Source organism: Gopherus evgoodei, chromosome 8 (genome assembly GCF_007399415.2).
Source record: "Gopherus evgoodei ecotype Sinaloan lineage chromosome 8, rGopEvg1_v1.p, whole genome shotgun sequence".
NCBI classification, from domain to species: domain Eukaryota; kingdom Metazoa; phylum Chordata; order Testudines; family Testudinidae; genus Gopherus; species Gopherus evgoodei.
In genome coordinates, this window is record NC_044329.1 from 33,099,215 (window position 1) to 33,115,863 (window position 16,649).

Sequence of the window (16,649 nt, forward strand, 5' to 3'; positions counted from 1 at the left end):
TTGGATGCCCAATTTTCATTCATTTGAATGGGAATTGAGAATCCAATATTTGAAATTTTCAGCCTAAAATATTAAATTGTGGTTTTGTCTCTTTGAATTTTAAAACTCATATTGTGTAAAAGTGTCCAAAATAATTATAATTGGTCACTAAGAATATCCCTATACTATATGACTTGCATTGTTCAGCTATTTTGAAATTTGGTTCATGTCATCCATTGTTAACCTTCTTCAACATTTTGAATGTTTGTCTGTCCCTCATAGCCACATAAAAATAAATGTCACACTGTGCATATATAGCCTTTCAAGATCATGATTTTATTTGCACATCATCTCAATTTTTGTAATACTTATACAGGTTTCTCCTCTTCTCCCCCTCTTTTTCATTTAAGGTAGCAAACAATAATACAAGGCTTATAGTATTATAACAGGGGTGCATGCAATGATAACTTGAGGAGGCAACCACCACCTTGTGACCCAAGTAGACTTGCAGCTCTCTTCCTGCTCACACCTATGCCTCAGTCCTTCAGTCTCCCCTTTTCCACATTCACTGTACACTTTTTTCCCCATCCTCATTTCTTTCCTGATTCTTCATAATTGTCTCATTTGCTCCCTTCTCTAGAGTTCCCACCCTATTCCCAATGAAGTAGTAACCTTCAGAGTATCTTATTCATTCCACTACTGCCACCAAGTTTACTATAGTACTTTTTTTATGTAAGCTCATCATGCAGTCAGCACCATGGACAGCTCTAACAGCAGTATGGGTTTAAAATTCTGGGTTCACTTATTAAGAAGACATGGTGAGAATGATCAAGGGATGGAAAGGCATTCGAAAATTGTTGAATAGTTCGGAAAGATTGAGTGGAAAGATACTTTTACATCCACCATTACCCCTCTTCATTAATATGATATCCCTAATTATACAAACTTTGACAATAAGTGTTCACTGGTCAGAATAGTTTTAATTAAGATGTTTGTATGTTTATCTTTGTTCATCTATAAAATATGTGGTAACTTGTTTTTGCTTAGGATTCGAGGTAAGAGAAAGTGCGTGGGGGGGAGTAGTCAAGTTTTTTTAAATATGCAGCCTAAAAATAATAATAAGGCAACTAGGTACTACATTAAGAAAAGCATAATCTTTGATATGATGATCCAACCACAAAATGAAGCAGTTTTTATTTTAGACAAAATGTCATTAAAATAGTGCTCACAGGTAGTAGAGCTTACAGGCAATCTGAAGTTCCTCTTGTCTGGTACAGTCTCAGAGGCCTGAGTTTGGTTATTCTGATCCCTTGGTACTGGATCTAATACTGGTACTAATAATAAATATTTGTTTTACCAGAATAACTATAAACCTTGCCATTTGGATGTTGTGTCTCTTTTCCAGTTTATAAATACTGGAACAATGTTAGTGACACTATTTCATTTTTTTTAGAACAATTACAGCCCAGTATTTTGGTTTTCGTATACCAAATATGGAAATATTCTGTCATTGCTTTGTTGCCACATTATGTATATTTGCTTTTAAAAATATGATCTCTGTTAGTCTGTTACGTAAGTTTCTGTAGACTTGAGATTCTGATTGGAATCCTGTTAAATGTAATTTTTTACTTTCTGTCATGCCTTTGAAGTTTCCTGGTCAGTTACTTTAATGCTCTTTCGCTTAGTATCTTTATCAATTAGTCACTTAAAAGACAGAGAAAAGGACACCAGCACTTGGACTCAAATGCTTGACTTCTTGCAATGCTTTAATTTCTCACCTATGTTGTTCTTTGGCTTCTCTCCCTCAAATGTTGGAAAATCATAACGTTGGTTTGGTGTTCTGTATACTTAGTTATACTTCTGTTCAGATTTTACAGATTTTTCCTATCAGCTGTTATGGCACAAATGTAATTTAATATGTTACATATTAATATTGTCCATCATTCCTGTTGTGTGGTGTCGATACACCAAAAACAGAAATGGAAATTGTCAGGACTCACCAATATGTCGCCATATGTCACCAACCTTTTACATGCACCATTCGTACTTTTCATCATCCAAACGCAATAGCATACGGAGCAAAAAGAATAGACCAAACTGGGAAGAAACATTAGACGAAAAGGAAAAGTCAAACAGCTCTTTTTAAATGGTCTGTTTTGCTGCTTCTCTCTTTAAACGTTCAAACTTTGGATGCTGAAGTTTAGAATAGATTTCAGCCTTTTTTTTCTTTTGTTTATAATTGCCTTTTATGATTTTGGTATTGATGTCGGATCTGGATAATCCAAATTGATTTTTATTGCTTTCTACATTATATGTCTGTTAGGATTTAGTATAGCAGAAACATTTTGAGAACTCCCTACAATAGGGATAAACTGTAAATTATGGACTTGCTAGGATAGGCTGTTTCTTTAACGCAATATGAGCCATTATATTTGTTCATACTGTTTTTTATTAAATGAGTCAATGCTTATTTGTGCATTTAAGATGAGAAGCTTTATTTTTTGCAATGTTAGCATAGAAATGAGCAAATAATCATATTTGGAGCTTTCCCAAAACTATTTGCATGCACAAAAACCAAACACACACACACATACCCCTCTGAGAAAAGATTTCACCTTTACCCTGCATAGTTGTGTGTCTGTGTGTGTGTACTTACCCACATCCTTCTCACAAAGAAGGAAACGTTATTTATTATAAACTCGCTCTCCTTTTTTTTTTTCATTATTATTCTAGTGTTACAAACCTTAAATGTTGGGGAAGATGCGAGCCTGTGATTTCAAGAACTCTTCAGTTTCTAAATGATCTGTCTGTTGGATATCCTTTTTATTGTACATCGCGGGTCCTAGTCAGTGAAAATAATTTAGTAAAAATTAATATTTGCAAGCCATTTTTCCTTTTTTAGTAAATTGTTTTAACACCAGTGAGAATATTAATATTAAAAATATTAGTTTGATTTGGCCTTTCTATATGCATAGCACATTTTAAGTTATTTTGTGTTTCCCCCTTCCAATTCTCAACACAGAATTATCCATATGACTAGTTCATTAATATCATTAGTCTCATTCATGACATCCTCCAGAAGACAAGAATGTCATTGACTCTAAAGAGACAAAGGTTGGACCCATTTTGGCTCTGATTCAACTGAGGTACTTAAACCCATATGTGACTTTAAGCACATGAGTAATCCCAGTAAAATCCATGTGACTACTTACATCCGTAAAGTAAGGCATGGGCTTAAATACCTTGTAGAACCAGGGCCTTCATTGTTTGCATTTGCAACACCGTGATCTTGAATTTTGTTATCAGTTCACCTGAGTCCTGGATTAGATTTTGACACAAACTTTTTGAGGCTGCTACTTAAGGCATACATCATAAAAGAGAGTGTGATGTATTTACTCTTTGAATTTCCAAAAAATCAGACAAGAAGATCAGTTTTCAAAGAAAATTAGCATGTAGTAATTTTTGACGTACCAGGATGTTTAAGTGGATACAGGCAATGGAAAACAAAAATTTTCAGAACTGATAGAAATGTTCAGTAAGGGAAGTCCTTCGATATATTTAAAATAAAAACTGCTTTTCTTTCAGTTTCAGGTGAAGAGATTACTGTTATAGACAGTCAGAGAGGAAAGGAGGTTAGAAAGTGCAGTCCTGAATCATTTTATTTTCTCCTTAGCATTCTAGTCATCACATCAGACTGTTAATACATTTCCTTGTATTAAATGCTGCTTATTGTTTTGCAGATTGAATAAGTGCATTTCATCTCACTAAAATTATGCAGTGTATGTTTTCTAACACTTACTACAAGTATTATTAATCAGTCAACATGGGAGATGTTAAATATATGCATATCTACTATTAACACCACCAGATATAATGGGCACCGGTGAAATCTAAACATCACTAAGGTATTTAACAAAAACAAAAAGGGGATTGATTATTGCAATGCATAAATAAGAATGTACAAGAGTTAATGGGTTCGCTTTCCCTCTACTGTATCTGGTTGTATTCAATACACTAACTTAACCAAGAAGTTTAAAATATTCTACCTAATTCAAAATACTTACTTATTTTGTTGCTAACTTATGTATGTAGGCTGAAATAGTCACCATTATATTATTGTTAACAGCAGTGGGCCGGTTATATGTTTGTTATTACATAACTAAGAATTTAGAAAGTAGCTCTGCCCCCCAGCCCTTCCCACCACCACCATAGGAATTGGGGTCAGGCACTTACCATTTGATGTGCAGGAATGTATTTGAGACCTGCCTCACCATCCCAGCCCTAAAAAATGGGGAACAATCTGCAGTTACTGACACAACAGATACTTGTTTTAAGGCTGCAAGGTGACCAAGGAATATATTGATGGTTTAACAGTTTTCAGATCATACTTTGAGTAAAGTAGATGAGTTTGCTGTTTGTGATTTGGATACAATATTACCATGATCTGGGAGCTTAAACAGGGGTATATAATTAAGTGTCCTGAAGAGAAGATTTGTAAAGAGACCGTTTTCCTTAAGTAATTTATTATGTGTTGCTAAGAACCCTGATAAAAACAGATCTTTAAAGCTGTGCCATATGTAACTATCCAGAAGTAGTGATACCTTTTCAAATGTACTAATATGTAAATGAGACTTCAAAATAAAACACATTTTAAAGTCAATAAGAGGGAAGATGAACTAAAACCATCAACATCAAAACATATTTAAACAAACATTCTAAGAACGGTAGCTTCCCTGGTTTAGAAGGGCGGGGTAGGACAGATAGCTTTAATGCTGGTTCACTTCACTGTAATATGTTTGTATTAGTTAAGTTTAGAATTGTGTTCCGTGGCAAACCATAAAAGATTTCAAAAGTATTAGACACCCACTTTTGTGCTGGAATTTAATATGCAACTTTTTATTGGAAAATAATCGTCCTTGTCTGGCAAAATCCACCATGCAATATTTCTGTTAGTAGGCATAATGCAATAAAGACAGGGAGGGCTATTTATCACTACAAATTTTGAGGATTTCAGGATTCTTTTTATTATTTTAATATATTTCTTTGGTATTAAATCAGAAAAATGATAAATTACACCTGTCGAGGCTGTTTTTCCTTTTTGCTGGAAAATGATGTACAACCCAATTTCACTGGTCATTTTGGCTTTTAAAGATATGTATTTTTTTTTCCTATAAAAAACTTCACCAGTAAGGTGTTTTTTTTTAATAATAAAGCTGAAGTACTTTTTATTTCTAAACCTATGAAGTGGTTTATAAGTACTTCCTGGCATTGCAAACTTTGGCCTTTTCACATTGTGTTAGTTTTGTTGGGGTTTTTTTGTTTGTTTGTTTGTTGGGTGGTTTGATTTTTTTTAAATAATGATTTTAAAAGACTTTGGAAGAAACATTATATTTTTAAGAGACCAGATCCAGTGGCTTCACTTTCAGCATATGATATAGGATACATCTTGATTGGGTTGAAAGGTTAAAAACAAATAATTTCAGTTCTTGGCCAGTATTTGTCATTCATGTGCATATAATTTTCTTAGTAGAAAATTAATCTCTACATATCCAGTCAGTCTCCAAATGTTCATAGAAATTTGGTACTTATCTTTTTACCATGCATAAAATTCATTATTTCTAAAGGTTCTCTTAGTTAAAAAGAAAAATCTTAATGCTAATAAGCACTCTGCATAACATCAAAAAGGAAGAAACTAACATTTTAAAAACAACAAAAGGCAACAAATGATTTGTACTGGTGTCGTGTTTTACATTATTTTAACAGTGATTCCAGGTTTGCATATTCAGAAATATATTAGCCCAATTTGATTTTAAGGCTCAGTTATTTGAATTATAAATCATTATGTCCCTTCTAGCTGATCATTCATGAAATATCTTTGAATTCCATTTACATAATGGAATACATTAGTGGTTCCTTTATGTTAGTGCCATCGTAGTGCTCCCTCATGCATGTTTAGTTCTTCCTAATAATTAACTTTATCATCATACATTTTCCACAACAAAATAATTATAATTGTGTTGTTATTTTGTAAAGCAACTGGCTGCAAAATACTCAGTCTGTCAAAAAGTCTGCTTTTTCCACGTTTATTTTTAAAGATCTCTCTTATAAGCAGGGGAAATTGTATAGCTTTGCAATATAAAAACAGATAGCTCTTAACCAAGTACTGTAACAAAAATAAATATGCTAACTATGTCCTTTAAATCAGGTTAGCAGGTTTGCCAAAAGCAGCTATATTCCGCATCCGAAGCCTTTTAAGGAATTGGATAATAACTTTAAAAAATAGTTTGATCAGTTTGAAGCTAAGATTAATCATTCCTACAAAAAGCTTACATCATAAGAACATAAAGGTTGCAAATTGAAGCACTCAAGTCAGGAAATAATGTGCAATCTCAACTTCTCACTTGTGTGTATGTGTACAACAGACTTGAAATATATTATCTCATGCTATTTTTTTGTCCGTGGGGTCCATACCTCATTCAGTGCGGGGATGACCAGTGCTCAGTGAATGAGACAGCTGTTCAGTATTTCTTTTTATCCTCAAGGTACAGTGTGTGGTCCCATATTTCATTTACTGCACACCATCCAAACGCCATACTACAGACACCAGCCTCATTCAGAGTACACAGTACAACTGTAGGGAATGGAGAAATGTTGTGGAAAAAGATCCTGTGGGGGCAAAATTGCATATGATCATGAAGCTGAAGACTATATCATAATACGCATGCACTGAACTGGGGAAAGGGTTAAAGTTATGCAATCAACCTTAACATGTCTCATAGACTCTAATAGACTCTAGGACTGGAAGGAACCTCGAGAGGTCATCGAGTCCAGTCCCCTGCCCTCATGGCAGGACCAAATACTGTCTAGACCATCCCTAATAGACATTTATCTAACCTACTCTTAAATATCTCCAGAGATGGAGATTCCACAACTTCCCTAGGCAATCTATTCCAGTGTTTAACTACCCTGACAGTTAGGAACTTTTTCCTAATGTCCAACCTAAATCTCCCTTGCTGCAGTTTAAGCCCATTGCTTCTTGTTCTATCATTGGAGGCTAAGGTGAACAAGTTTTCTCCCTCCTCCTGATGACACCCTTTTAGATACCTGAAAACTGCTATCATGTCCCCTCTCAGTCTTCTCTTTTCCAAACTAAACAAACCCAATTTCTTCAACCTTCCTTCATAGGTCATGTTCTCAAGACCTTTAATCATTCCTGTTGCTCTTCTCTGGACCCTCTCCAATTTCTCCACATCTTTCTTGAAATGCGGTGCCCAGAACTGGACACAATACTCCAGTTGAGGCCTAACCAGCGCAGAGTAAAGCGGAAGAATGACTTCTCGTGTCTTGTTTACAACACACCTGTTAATGCATCCCAGAATCACATTTGCTTTTTTTGCAACAGTATCACACTGTTGACTCATATTAAGCTTGTGGTCCACTATGACCCCTAGATCTCTTTCTGCCATACTCCTTCCTAGACAGTCTCCTCCCATTCTGTATGTGTGAAACTGATTGTTCCTTCCTAAGTGGAGCACTTTGCATTTATCTTTATTGAACTTCATCCTGTTTACCTCAGACCATTTCTCCAATTTGTCCAGATCGTTTTGAATTTTGACCCTGTCCTCCAAAGCAGTTGCAATCCCTCCCAGTTTGGTATCGTCCGCAAACTTAATAAGCGTACTTTCTATGCCAACATCTAAGTCATTGATGAAGATATTGAACAGAGCCAGTCCCAAAACAGACCCCTGCGGAACCCCACTTGTTATACCTTTCCAGCAGGATTGGGAGCCATTAATAACTACTCTCTGAGTACGGTTATCCAGCCAGTTACACACCCACCTTATAGTAGCCCCATCTAAATTGTACTTTCCTAGTTTGTCTATAAGAATATCATGCGAGACTGTATCAAATGCCTTACTAAAGTCTAGGTATATCACATCCACCGCTTCTCCCTTATCCACAAGGCTCGTTATCCTATCAAAGAATGCTATCAGATTAGTTTGACACGATTTGTTCTTTACAAATCCATGCTGGCTATTCCCTATCACCTTACCACCTTCCAAGTGTTTGCAGATGATTTCTTTAATTATCTGCTCCATTATCTTCCCTGGCACAGAAGTTAAACTAACTGGTCTGTAGTTTCCTGGGTTGTTTTTATTTCCCTTTTTATAGATGGGCACTATATTAGCCTCCTTCCAGTCTTCTGGAATCTCCCCCATCTCATGATTTCCCAAAGATAATAGCTAGAGGCTCAGATACCTCCTCTATTAACTCCATGAGTATTCTAGGATGCATTTCATCAGGCCCTGGTGACTTGCAGGCATCTAACTTTTCTAAGTGATTTTTTACTTGCTTTTTTTTTATTTTATCTTCTAAACCTACCCTCTTCCCGTTAGCATACACTATATTAGACATTTCTTCAGACTTCTCAGTGAAGACCGAAACAAAGAAGTCATTAAGCATCTCTGCCATTTCCAAGTCTCCCGTTACTGTTTCCCCTTCCTCACTGAGCAGTGGGCCTACCCTGTTGTTGGTCTTCCTCTTGTTTCTAATGTATTGATAAAAAGTCTTCTTGTTTCCCTTTATTCCCATAGCTAGTTTGAGCTCATTTTGTGCCTTTGCCTTTCTAATCTTGCCTCTGCATTCCTGTGTTATTTGCCTATATTTGTCCTTTGTAATCTGACCTAGTTTCCATTTTTTTTATGACGCCTTTTTATTTTGTAGGTCACGCAAGATCTCGTGGTTAAGCCAAGGTTGTCTTTTGCCACATTTTCTATCTTTCCTAACCATCGGAATAGCTTGCTTTTGGGCCCTTAATAGCGTCCCTTTGAAAAACTGCCATCTCTCCTCAGTTGTTTTTCCCCTCAGTCTTGATTCCCATGGGACCTTACCTATCAGCTCTCTGAGCTTACCGAAATCCGCCTTCCTGAAATCCATTGTCTCTATTTTGCTGTACTCCCTTCTACCCTTCCTTAGAATTGTAAACTCTATTATTTCATGATCACTTTCACCCAAGCTTCCTTCTACTTTCAAATTCTCAACGAATTCTTCCCTATTTGTTAAAATCAAGTCTAGAACAGCTTCCCCCCTAGTAGCTTTTTCAACTTTCTGAAATAAAAAGTTGTCTGCAATGCAGTCCAGGAACTTATTGGATAGTCTGTGCCCCGCTGTGTTATTTTCCCAACATATATCTGGATAATTGAAGTCTCCCATGACCACCAAATCTTGGGCTTTGGATGATTTTGTTAGTTGTTGGAAAAAAGCCTCATCCACCTCTTCCACGTGATTAGGTAGCCTGTAGTAGACTCCCAGCACGACATCACCCGTGTTTTTTACCCCTTTTAGCCTAACCCAGAGTCTCTCACTCCCATCTCCTATGTCCATCTCTACCTCAGTCCAAGTTTGTACATTTTTAATATATAAGGCAACACCTCCTCCCTTTTTCTCCTGTCTATCCTTCCTGAGCAAACTATACCCATCCACACCAACATTCCAGTCGTGTGTATTATCCCACCAAGTTTCAGTAATGCTAACAATGTCATAGTTGTATTTATTTATTACCACTTCCAGTTCTTCCTGCTTATTACCCATACTTCTTGCATTTGTATATAGGCATCTAAGATACTGGTTTGATCTTGCCTCCCAGCTTTGTCCTGACCCTCCTTTCTCTCTGCCGTTATAGCCTGTGCTCCCTCATGTTTCCAACCCATCTCCCAGGTCTTGTTCCCCACTTACCTGTGAGCTTTGCTCACCTGTCCCCGTCGAACCTAGTTTAAAGCCCTCCTTACTAGGTTAGCCAGTCTGTGCGCAAATAAGGCCTTTTCCCTTCCTGACTTTTGAGTGCTTCTTTAATTTAGTTTTTCAGCTTTAGCTTTTGTTTAGTTTAGTTTTTTTAAGGGATTTCCTACATTTTTAAAAAAGAAAAATGAAGAAAAAGAAATCCCACTATGTGGGATAAAGTTGGGGCCAGATTCTCAGCACCAAACAGGTAGAAGACTGCCCTAAATGGGTAGCAATGGATTCCCTTAATGGGAGACTCCTCAAGGGATTAGTACCCACACAGAGGATGTTTTTGAGGCAGGGTATATTTGCCAGACCAAAGCTCAACCCTTAGAGAGCCATCTGCTCCCCCCCTGCTCTGATGTACACTGAGCATCTGGCCTATTGTGTTTTATTAACATCCTTTAAATATTTTCAGGTCTTTCTAAACCTCATACTTCTGTCTTGGTGCTTAGCATTTAAACCTGTGTTTTGGTGCAAGAAATTAGAATACTGGGTAAAGGCCTGAGCATTCTTAATATTAACTGCGGGTTTTAGTCATGGATGGAAAGAACACCCATAGTGGTAGGCAATGTAAGTAATAACACACTATTGAGCATTGCTATGACATAACTTCACAATTTAGTTGTATGCTGTGCCACCAGGCTGAAGGCTTAAGGTCCCATATGCTATATACCTTCTATCAGATTGGGATACCCAGTGACAAACATGGCAGTTCAAATACAGTTTTGTCTTACATTGTAATGTGGCCCAAACCATCTCACTGAACCAAGATACAGCTCTGAAGAAGTCAGAGGCTGTAGTATGATTCCTGAACCTTATTCAGATCCATATGTATTGTAAGACAGGTTTAACTTTGAAGACTAAAATGTTGCAGGTGCGTCCTGTTATGTTAGAAATTAGCATAGAGCAGACCTAAGTTCCTAGAAAACTGGAAGTGCTGTTAATGCAAACAAAAACATGTTCCCCTGAGTGTGACATTGCACTTAGAAATTGGTAGAATTGGCTTAAAGTGAAAACAGACAAAAAAGTACTACACTAAGCAATCTGAACTGTAAGGTTGGTGGTACTGGAAGTAAGATTATTTCCTCAATCCTTCATGTTTTCTAAAAGTTTTAAATAACTAGTAAAACATTACAGGTATCTGTATTTCTTCATATAATGAGGGCTTCTGTTGGAAAAACATGTCATGGAAATGCATTTTTTCTTTGCAATTTTTAAAGGGTGAAACTGTTTTCTTGAATACACAGTCTGAAATCACTTTTATCAACCATGTGACCTCAAGAGCCAATAGCAAACAGGGTTTGCATTGTTTTGTGAAGATTTTGCATAAATGATTGTGGCTAGGATTTGTAGGCGCCCAACTTCCTTAGCCTTCTTTGAAATAAAATATTCATATATATGTGTAAACATGCACAAGCAAATGTAGAGGGTGTTTGTCAGCATTTAGCCGTTTAAGTCAATGATATGAACCAAACTTTTCTTTTTTTAGTAGTTGATAACCCGCAACGGGTTTCATTCTTTAATATTTATTGCTTTAGAGTGTAAGTAAAGACAGCAAAGTTGGCATAAGTTATGATTTTTAAAAGTATTTTTTTCCTTGGTTTGTAAAATAGTTCTGCATACACAGTTTCACAGTAAATACATCTTAAATGTACTGGATTCATCTTGAGAATGATCCACTTTATTGCTTCCATAAATATTCCACTGGCAAAACATGACTTACTGTTCATTAACATTAGGAATGGGAGAGATGCCTACTGATGGTAGAGTTGTGGGGTTTGTTTTTTTTTAAATACTGTCAGTTTTCACTTGTCTGTTTGCTGAAGAATCATAATAGGATATATACCCTAAGATATGACTGGTCTTAACTTTTCTGGCTAACCAAACCAAGGGCTGGCTTCATTCTGCAGTATCTTGAGAAGCACCCAAGTGCCATTTACTTCAGCAGGGACTGAGATGCCTCAGCATCTCTAAGATCAGATTCTTAGCTTAGTTAGCATCATCTTTGCTAGCTGACAACTGATTTTAAGAAAACTAGCAAAATGTTGTAATTCCTGTTGTTTTTTTTTAAACGTTGCATATAATTATGGGATATTGTCTGGTGGAGGGGAGATGGGAATAAAAGTATTCAAAATCCAGAAGCATTGAAGGATAGTTTTATATCCTGTAACTTTCTCTTTCTGTCTGTGAACCAATTGCTTCTCTGAAGATGCCATCCTGCAGGAGTCTCACCTTTCAGAGTTCAGAGGTTACCTTTTTGTGTGTGACAAGTCAAGAAAGTTCTCTTGCATCTTATTTTTTGTCTTTTTTTCCCCCTAAAGCAAGATTATCTTAAATTGCAAATCTTCCACACCAACATACCCCTGGGAAATTCATCTCCCATGCAATCAAAAGGAGAGCCTTTATACTCAGTAAGGCTGACGTTTAATGACCAGTAGTTGGCCTAACTTGCCCAGTACACTCCTTCCACAACCCTTAAAGGTAAAACAAAACAAAAATAAACAAAAAACCCTGAAGAGCTAGGGAGTTCCTTCAATGTCACACTTAGGAGTGAAGAAGAATTAATGAAAGGAGAAGTAAAAGTAAGGGAATTCCTTTCTGCCCTTTGTGATCCTGTTTAAGGCCCCCAGCGAGCCAATTTAGTTGCCTATTGGCCACCTCTCTCAGTAAGGGCAAATCCTATTCACCAGCTGCCACTACAAAACAGCAGTGTGTCCTCCACCATCCTGGCCACGTGGTACTAGCTGGAAAACCAGCATCATTTATTCTCGAAAACTTTTAGTATAATTCTAAATATCGTTTAATTCATTGGCTATTTTGCAACTAAAATATGTGACATGAAAAGTAATTGCTTTGGTTAATAATAGATAATCATTTTTAATGTCCATAATACTATTTCTGAGCTATATATTTTTTCAGAAACCCCATATTTTAAGAGATGTGTATTTTAATACTTTCAGTTAGCAATTGTACCATTCATAATTATGCAAGTTAAGTTTACAGCAATATTCAAATCTCAGCATAATACTTTAAGGGAGACTTTCCTTAACATCTGTTACTTATATTCTCTTAAAAAAACTTGTGAAAATAGATGCTGTGAAGTTCATGCTTCAGAATCACACAGTAAGTTTTCTTATTATGTTCAAATATTTCAGACTCCTCCACAATTTTGTAAGCTATTTTAACTTGTGATGCCCTTATGTTTTGCCAGAGTAAACACTTTCCTTTTTTGGGAGTGAATGATAATTACAGTCTCAGTGACCTTAGATGCCGAACAACTTTCTACACTGCTCTCACTCGCCTGCTCATGGTAGATCTAGGTAAGAGTCAACCTAAGGTGTTTCTCAGGTCTCTTTGATATTTGTAATCTTATTAATTTTAGAAACAGAGCATAAGTCTGCTTAATGAGAGGTTACTGACACTATTAAAAATAAGTTATGAGTTCAGTACATCTGTTCCAAATGGTGTTTAAAATAATTCATAACAGCTTCTGAGGTTTGTGGCCATTGAAATACAATAGTCGTTTTCTTATTTGCTAGATTTGGTTATAGTAATATGAGTTCTGAAAGTGAGACCGGTAGTTTATTGCACATAAGGCCTTTTGGATCCATTAGTGTAATTTGGCTACTTACAATGCAAGGGCCTGATCTTGTGACATTCTAAAAAGTTTCACCTTCAACTGACTTCAGTGACTACTTCAAAGGCACTGGTTTCAATGTTTACTCTAGCAGATGATTGTAATACTTCATATAAATTCTCAGCCTGTAAGGAATCTCAGCTCTGAGAGTTTGAATCAAAGTATTGAGCAGACACTTAATGTATTTGCTTAATTTTACACGCATGAGTAGTCCCGTTTGAAGTCAATAAGATTATTCTTGTGCATAAATTTAAACATGTATGTTAAGTGTATGTAGCATCAGGACATTAGTGGTTAGCCTGGTTTGCACCAATATATTGACAATAAACTGATTTTATCCCATCCCTTAGCACCATATAATATTAATTTAGGACTCATCAGGCAGGTAAGACTCCTTTTCAATCTGTTTGTGAGCATGATTTTAGCCTTTAATTTAGTAACAATGATGGGTGGTTACATACTAGCACAGATGATAAATTTACTAAAAGAAGCATAGGATTAATGATCTGAAGGATGGCGTGGACTGCACCCTCAGCAAGTTTGCAGGTGACACTAAACTGGGAGGAGTGGTAGATACGCTGGAGGGTAGGGATAGGATACAGAAGGACCTAGACAAATTAGAGGATTGGGCCAAAATACATCTGATAAGGTTCAACAAGGACAAGTACAGAGTCCTACTCTTAGGACAGAAGAACCCCATGCACTGCGACAGACTAGGTACTGAATGGTTAGGCTTCAGTTCTGCAGAAAAGTACCAGGGGTTACAAGAAGCTGGATATCAGTCAACAGTGTGCCCTTGTTTCCAAGAAGACTAACAGCATATTGGGCTGTACAAGTAGGAGCCTTGCCAGCAGATTGAGGGACATGATCATTCCCCTCTATTTGACATTGGTGAGGCCTCATCTGGAGTACTGTGTCCAATTTTGGGACCCATACTAAAAGAGGGATGTGGAAAAATTGGAAAGAGTCCAGCAGAGGGCAACAAAAATGATTAGGAGGCTGGAGCACATGACTTATGAGGAGAGGTTGAGGGAACTGGGAGTGTTTAGTCTGCAGAAGAGAAGAGGGGGGGATTTGATAGCTGCTTTCAGCTACCGGAAAGGGGGTTCCAAAGAGGATGGATCTAGACTGTTCTCCGTGGTGGCAGATGACAGAACAAGGAGCAATGGTCTCAAATTGCAGTGGGGGATATTTAGGTTGGATATTAGGAAAAAAATTTTCACTAGGAGAGTGGTGAAGCACTGGAATGGATTACCTAGGGAGGTGGTGGAATCTCCTTTCTTAGAGGTTTTTATGGTCAGGCTTGACGAAGTCCTGGCTGGGATGATTTAGTTGGGGATTGGTCCTGCTTTGAGCAAGGGGGTGGACTAAATGACCTTCTGAGGTTCTTTCCAACCCTGATTCTGTGATTGGTTTGCAAGAAATATAAGTTATGAGCCAAATGTTCAACCAGTGTAAATTGACATAGGTTCGATGAAGTCAATGGAGCCACACCAGTTTTCATCAGCTAGCCCATTAGATACAATTATATATATTATTGGTTTTATATGTATTATTATTATTCAAATTATAGTCATAATAATTCTTTCCCTTAAAGATTTCTGTGCAAAAATTACTGTATTGCTAAATTAAAATTAGAGATGGGCAGAAAATGGGAATGTCGGCCTTCTCAGAGAAAGTTGGATTAGAAATAGAGTAGGGTTTGAGGTCTAGGTTTATCTGATAGTGCCATCATTTTATATCAGCAGTGCTGCAAAGTTTGAGCTGCAACTGGTGGAACTCTCACAGGTGTGCCAAGATTTCCTGTATCTTCAGTGGTAGAAATCGCTTGCAATCAGCTGTTCTCACAAATTTGCTGTCATTTTGCAATTTAATGAATTTAGTTAATTTTGGAATAGCAATTTGGTTCATGATGCGATGTCAATTGGAGATATGAGTCTACATTCAATCTGACTATAGTCCAAGGACTCTCTTGAGCTAAGTGAAGTATTACCCTCTAGTTTTTCTAGATGCTTCTAATTTATTCCTGGGGCTAATTTTCCGAGGGTGGTGGTTATCCTATTTGTACCCTAAAAATAGTCTTTCCTTCCTGAGGACATTTGGGGCTGTCCTGTACCCTCTTTTCTGCCATTTGTTGTTTTAATATTGGGATATGTTAAAAATAGGAATTAGGCAAGTGAATTGATTTTTCAGGTCCCCACAGAAAGATTTAGGCAGGGAACATATTTGCAAAGGTGGCTTATCTCAAAAGCTATCTACACTTGCAAATCAACTGTTTTCAGGAGCAGTTCAGCTGCATCCATTGCTGACACCTGTTGTAAGTAGGCGGTAAATTTCCTGGTGGAAACCATGCAGACATGCAGCTTTAGTGATTTTCCCTACAGGAAGAGCAAAGAGTGAGCAGAACCAACCCATCTAGATGATAAAAGTCACATCTTCAAAGAGGTGCTGTGTGAGCAAGTTGCCGTTCCGGTTGATTTGAAAGTGAAACACAAGAGAAATGTGATTCCCCAGAAATTAACGGTTCATGGAGATTGGCTTGATTCCTCTACATTAGTGGCCAGAAGACCTGACAGGAATAGGGGTAGCTGGAGGAAGACCTAAACAAACTTATTGGACTAATATCCTATGGATTCTCATTTGGAGTATATTAGCTTGTCTGTTTCTGACCTTTCAGAGAAACACATCTAGAGAAGTGTACAGGGAAAACTCTGCTTTTCAGTTGAGAATACAGATGTGAAACATCAAACGCACATGAGCTATACTTTTCCTGTGTGTGTGACAAATACACACTTTTTAAATGACATCATTCTTAACCTTATAGAACTGTAAGCTTTATAAACAAGCAGCAAGTCATCGGTTTTAGTCCAAAGAGAATTGGTCATCATACTAATCATCATTTTCAGGCTTTCTAAAATTAAATGAAGAAAGAATTTGTTAAGGAAGTTTTTCGTATTATTGACTTTTTAAAATAATTTACAGGGAGATAAAATTAAGATGAAGTCTCATGGTAAATTAGTGTTTTTTAAGAAATGGAATGTGCTCTTCTGGATTCAAATATAAAAATTCATGGTAAATTAGGCTTTTATAGAAAGTGTAGAATTAGTTGTATTTAAAGCATTCCCTTTGGAGTGGTTAGAAAAACCAAATCAACCATGGGGGAGGGAGCAGGAATTAGCAGTACATTAATTGGCATTTACTTTAAAAGGCACTTGGTTTCTGTTCAGTAATTTGAACCTGGTTTGAATGT

At 36.8% G+C, this 16,649-nt stretch overlaps 1 protein-coding gene across 3 annotated transcripts in view; it reads left to right on the forward strand.

The window, feature by feature from the left end:
* The window catches only part of RANBP17 (RAN binding protein 17), a 271,780-nt gene that overhangs the window by 156,936 nt on the left and 98,195 nt on the right, over positions 1–16,649 (forward strand). For all 3 annotated transcript variants that reach the window (XM_030572154.1, XM_030572155.1, XM_030572157.1), the window contains 3 exons: positions 2,713–2,793; positions 12,822–12,885; positions 12,974–13,082. In XM_030572154.1, coding sequence (XP_030428014.1) covers positions 2,713–2,793; positions 12,822–12,885; positions 12,974–13,082 — 254 coding nt within the window. The remainder of the gene's footprint in view (positions 1–2,712; positions 2,794–12,821; positions 12,886–12,973; positions 13,083–16,649) is intronic.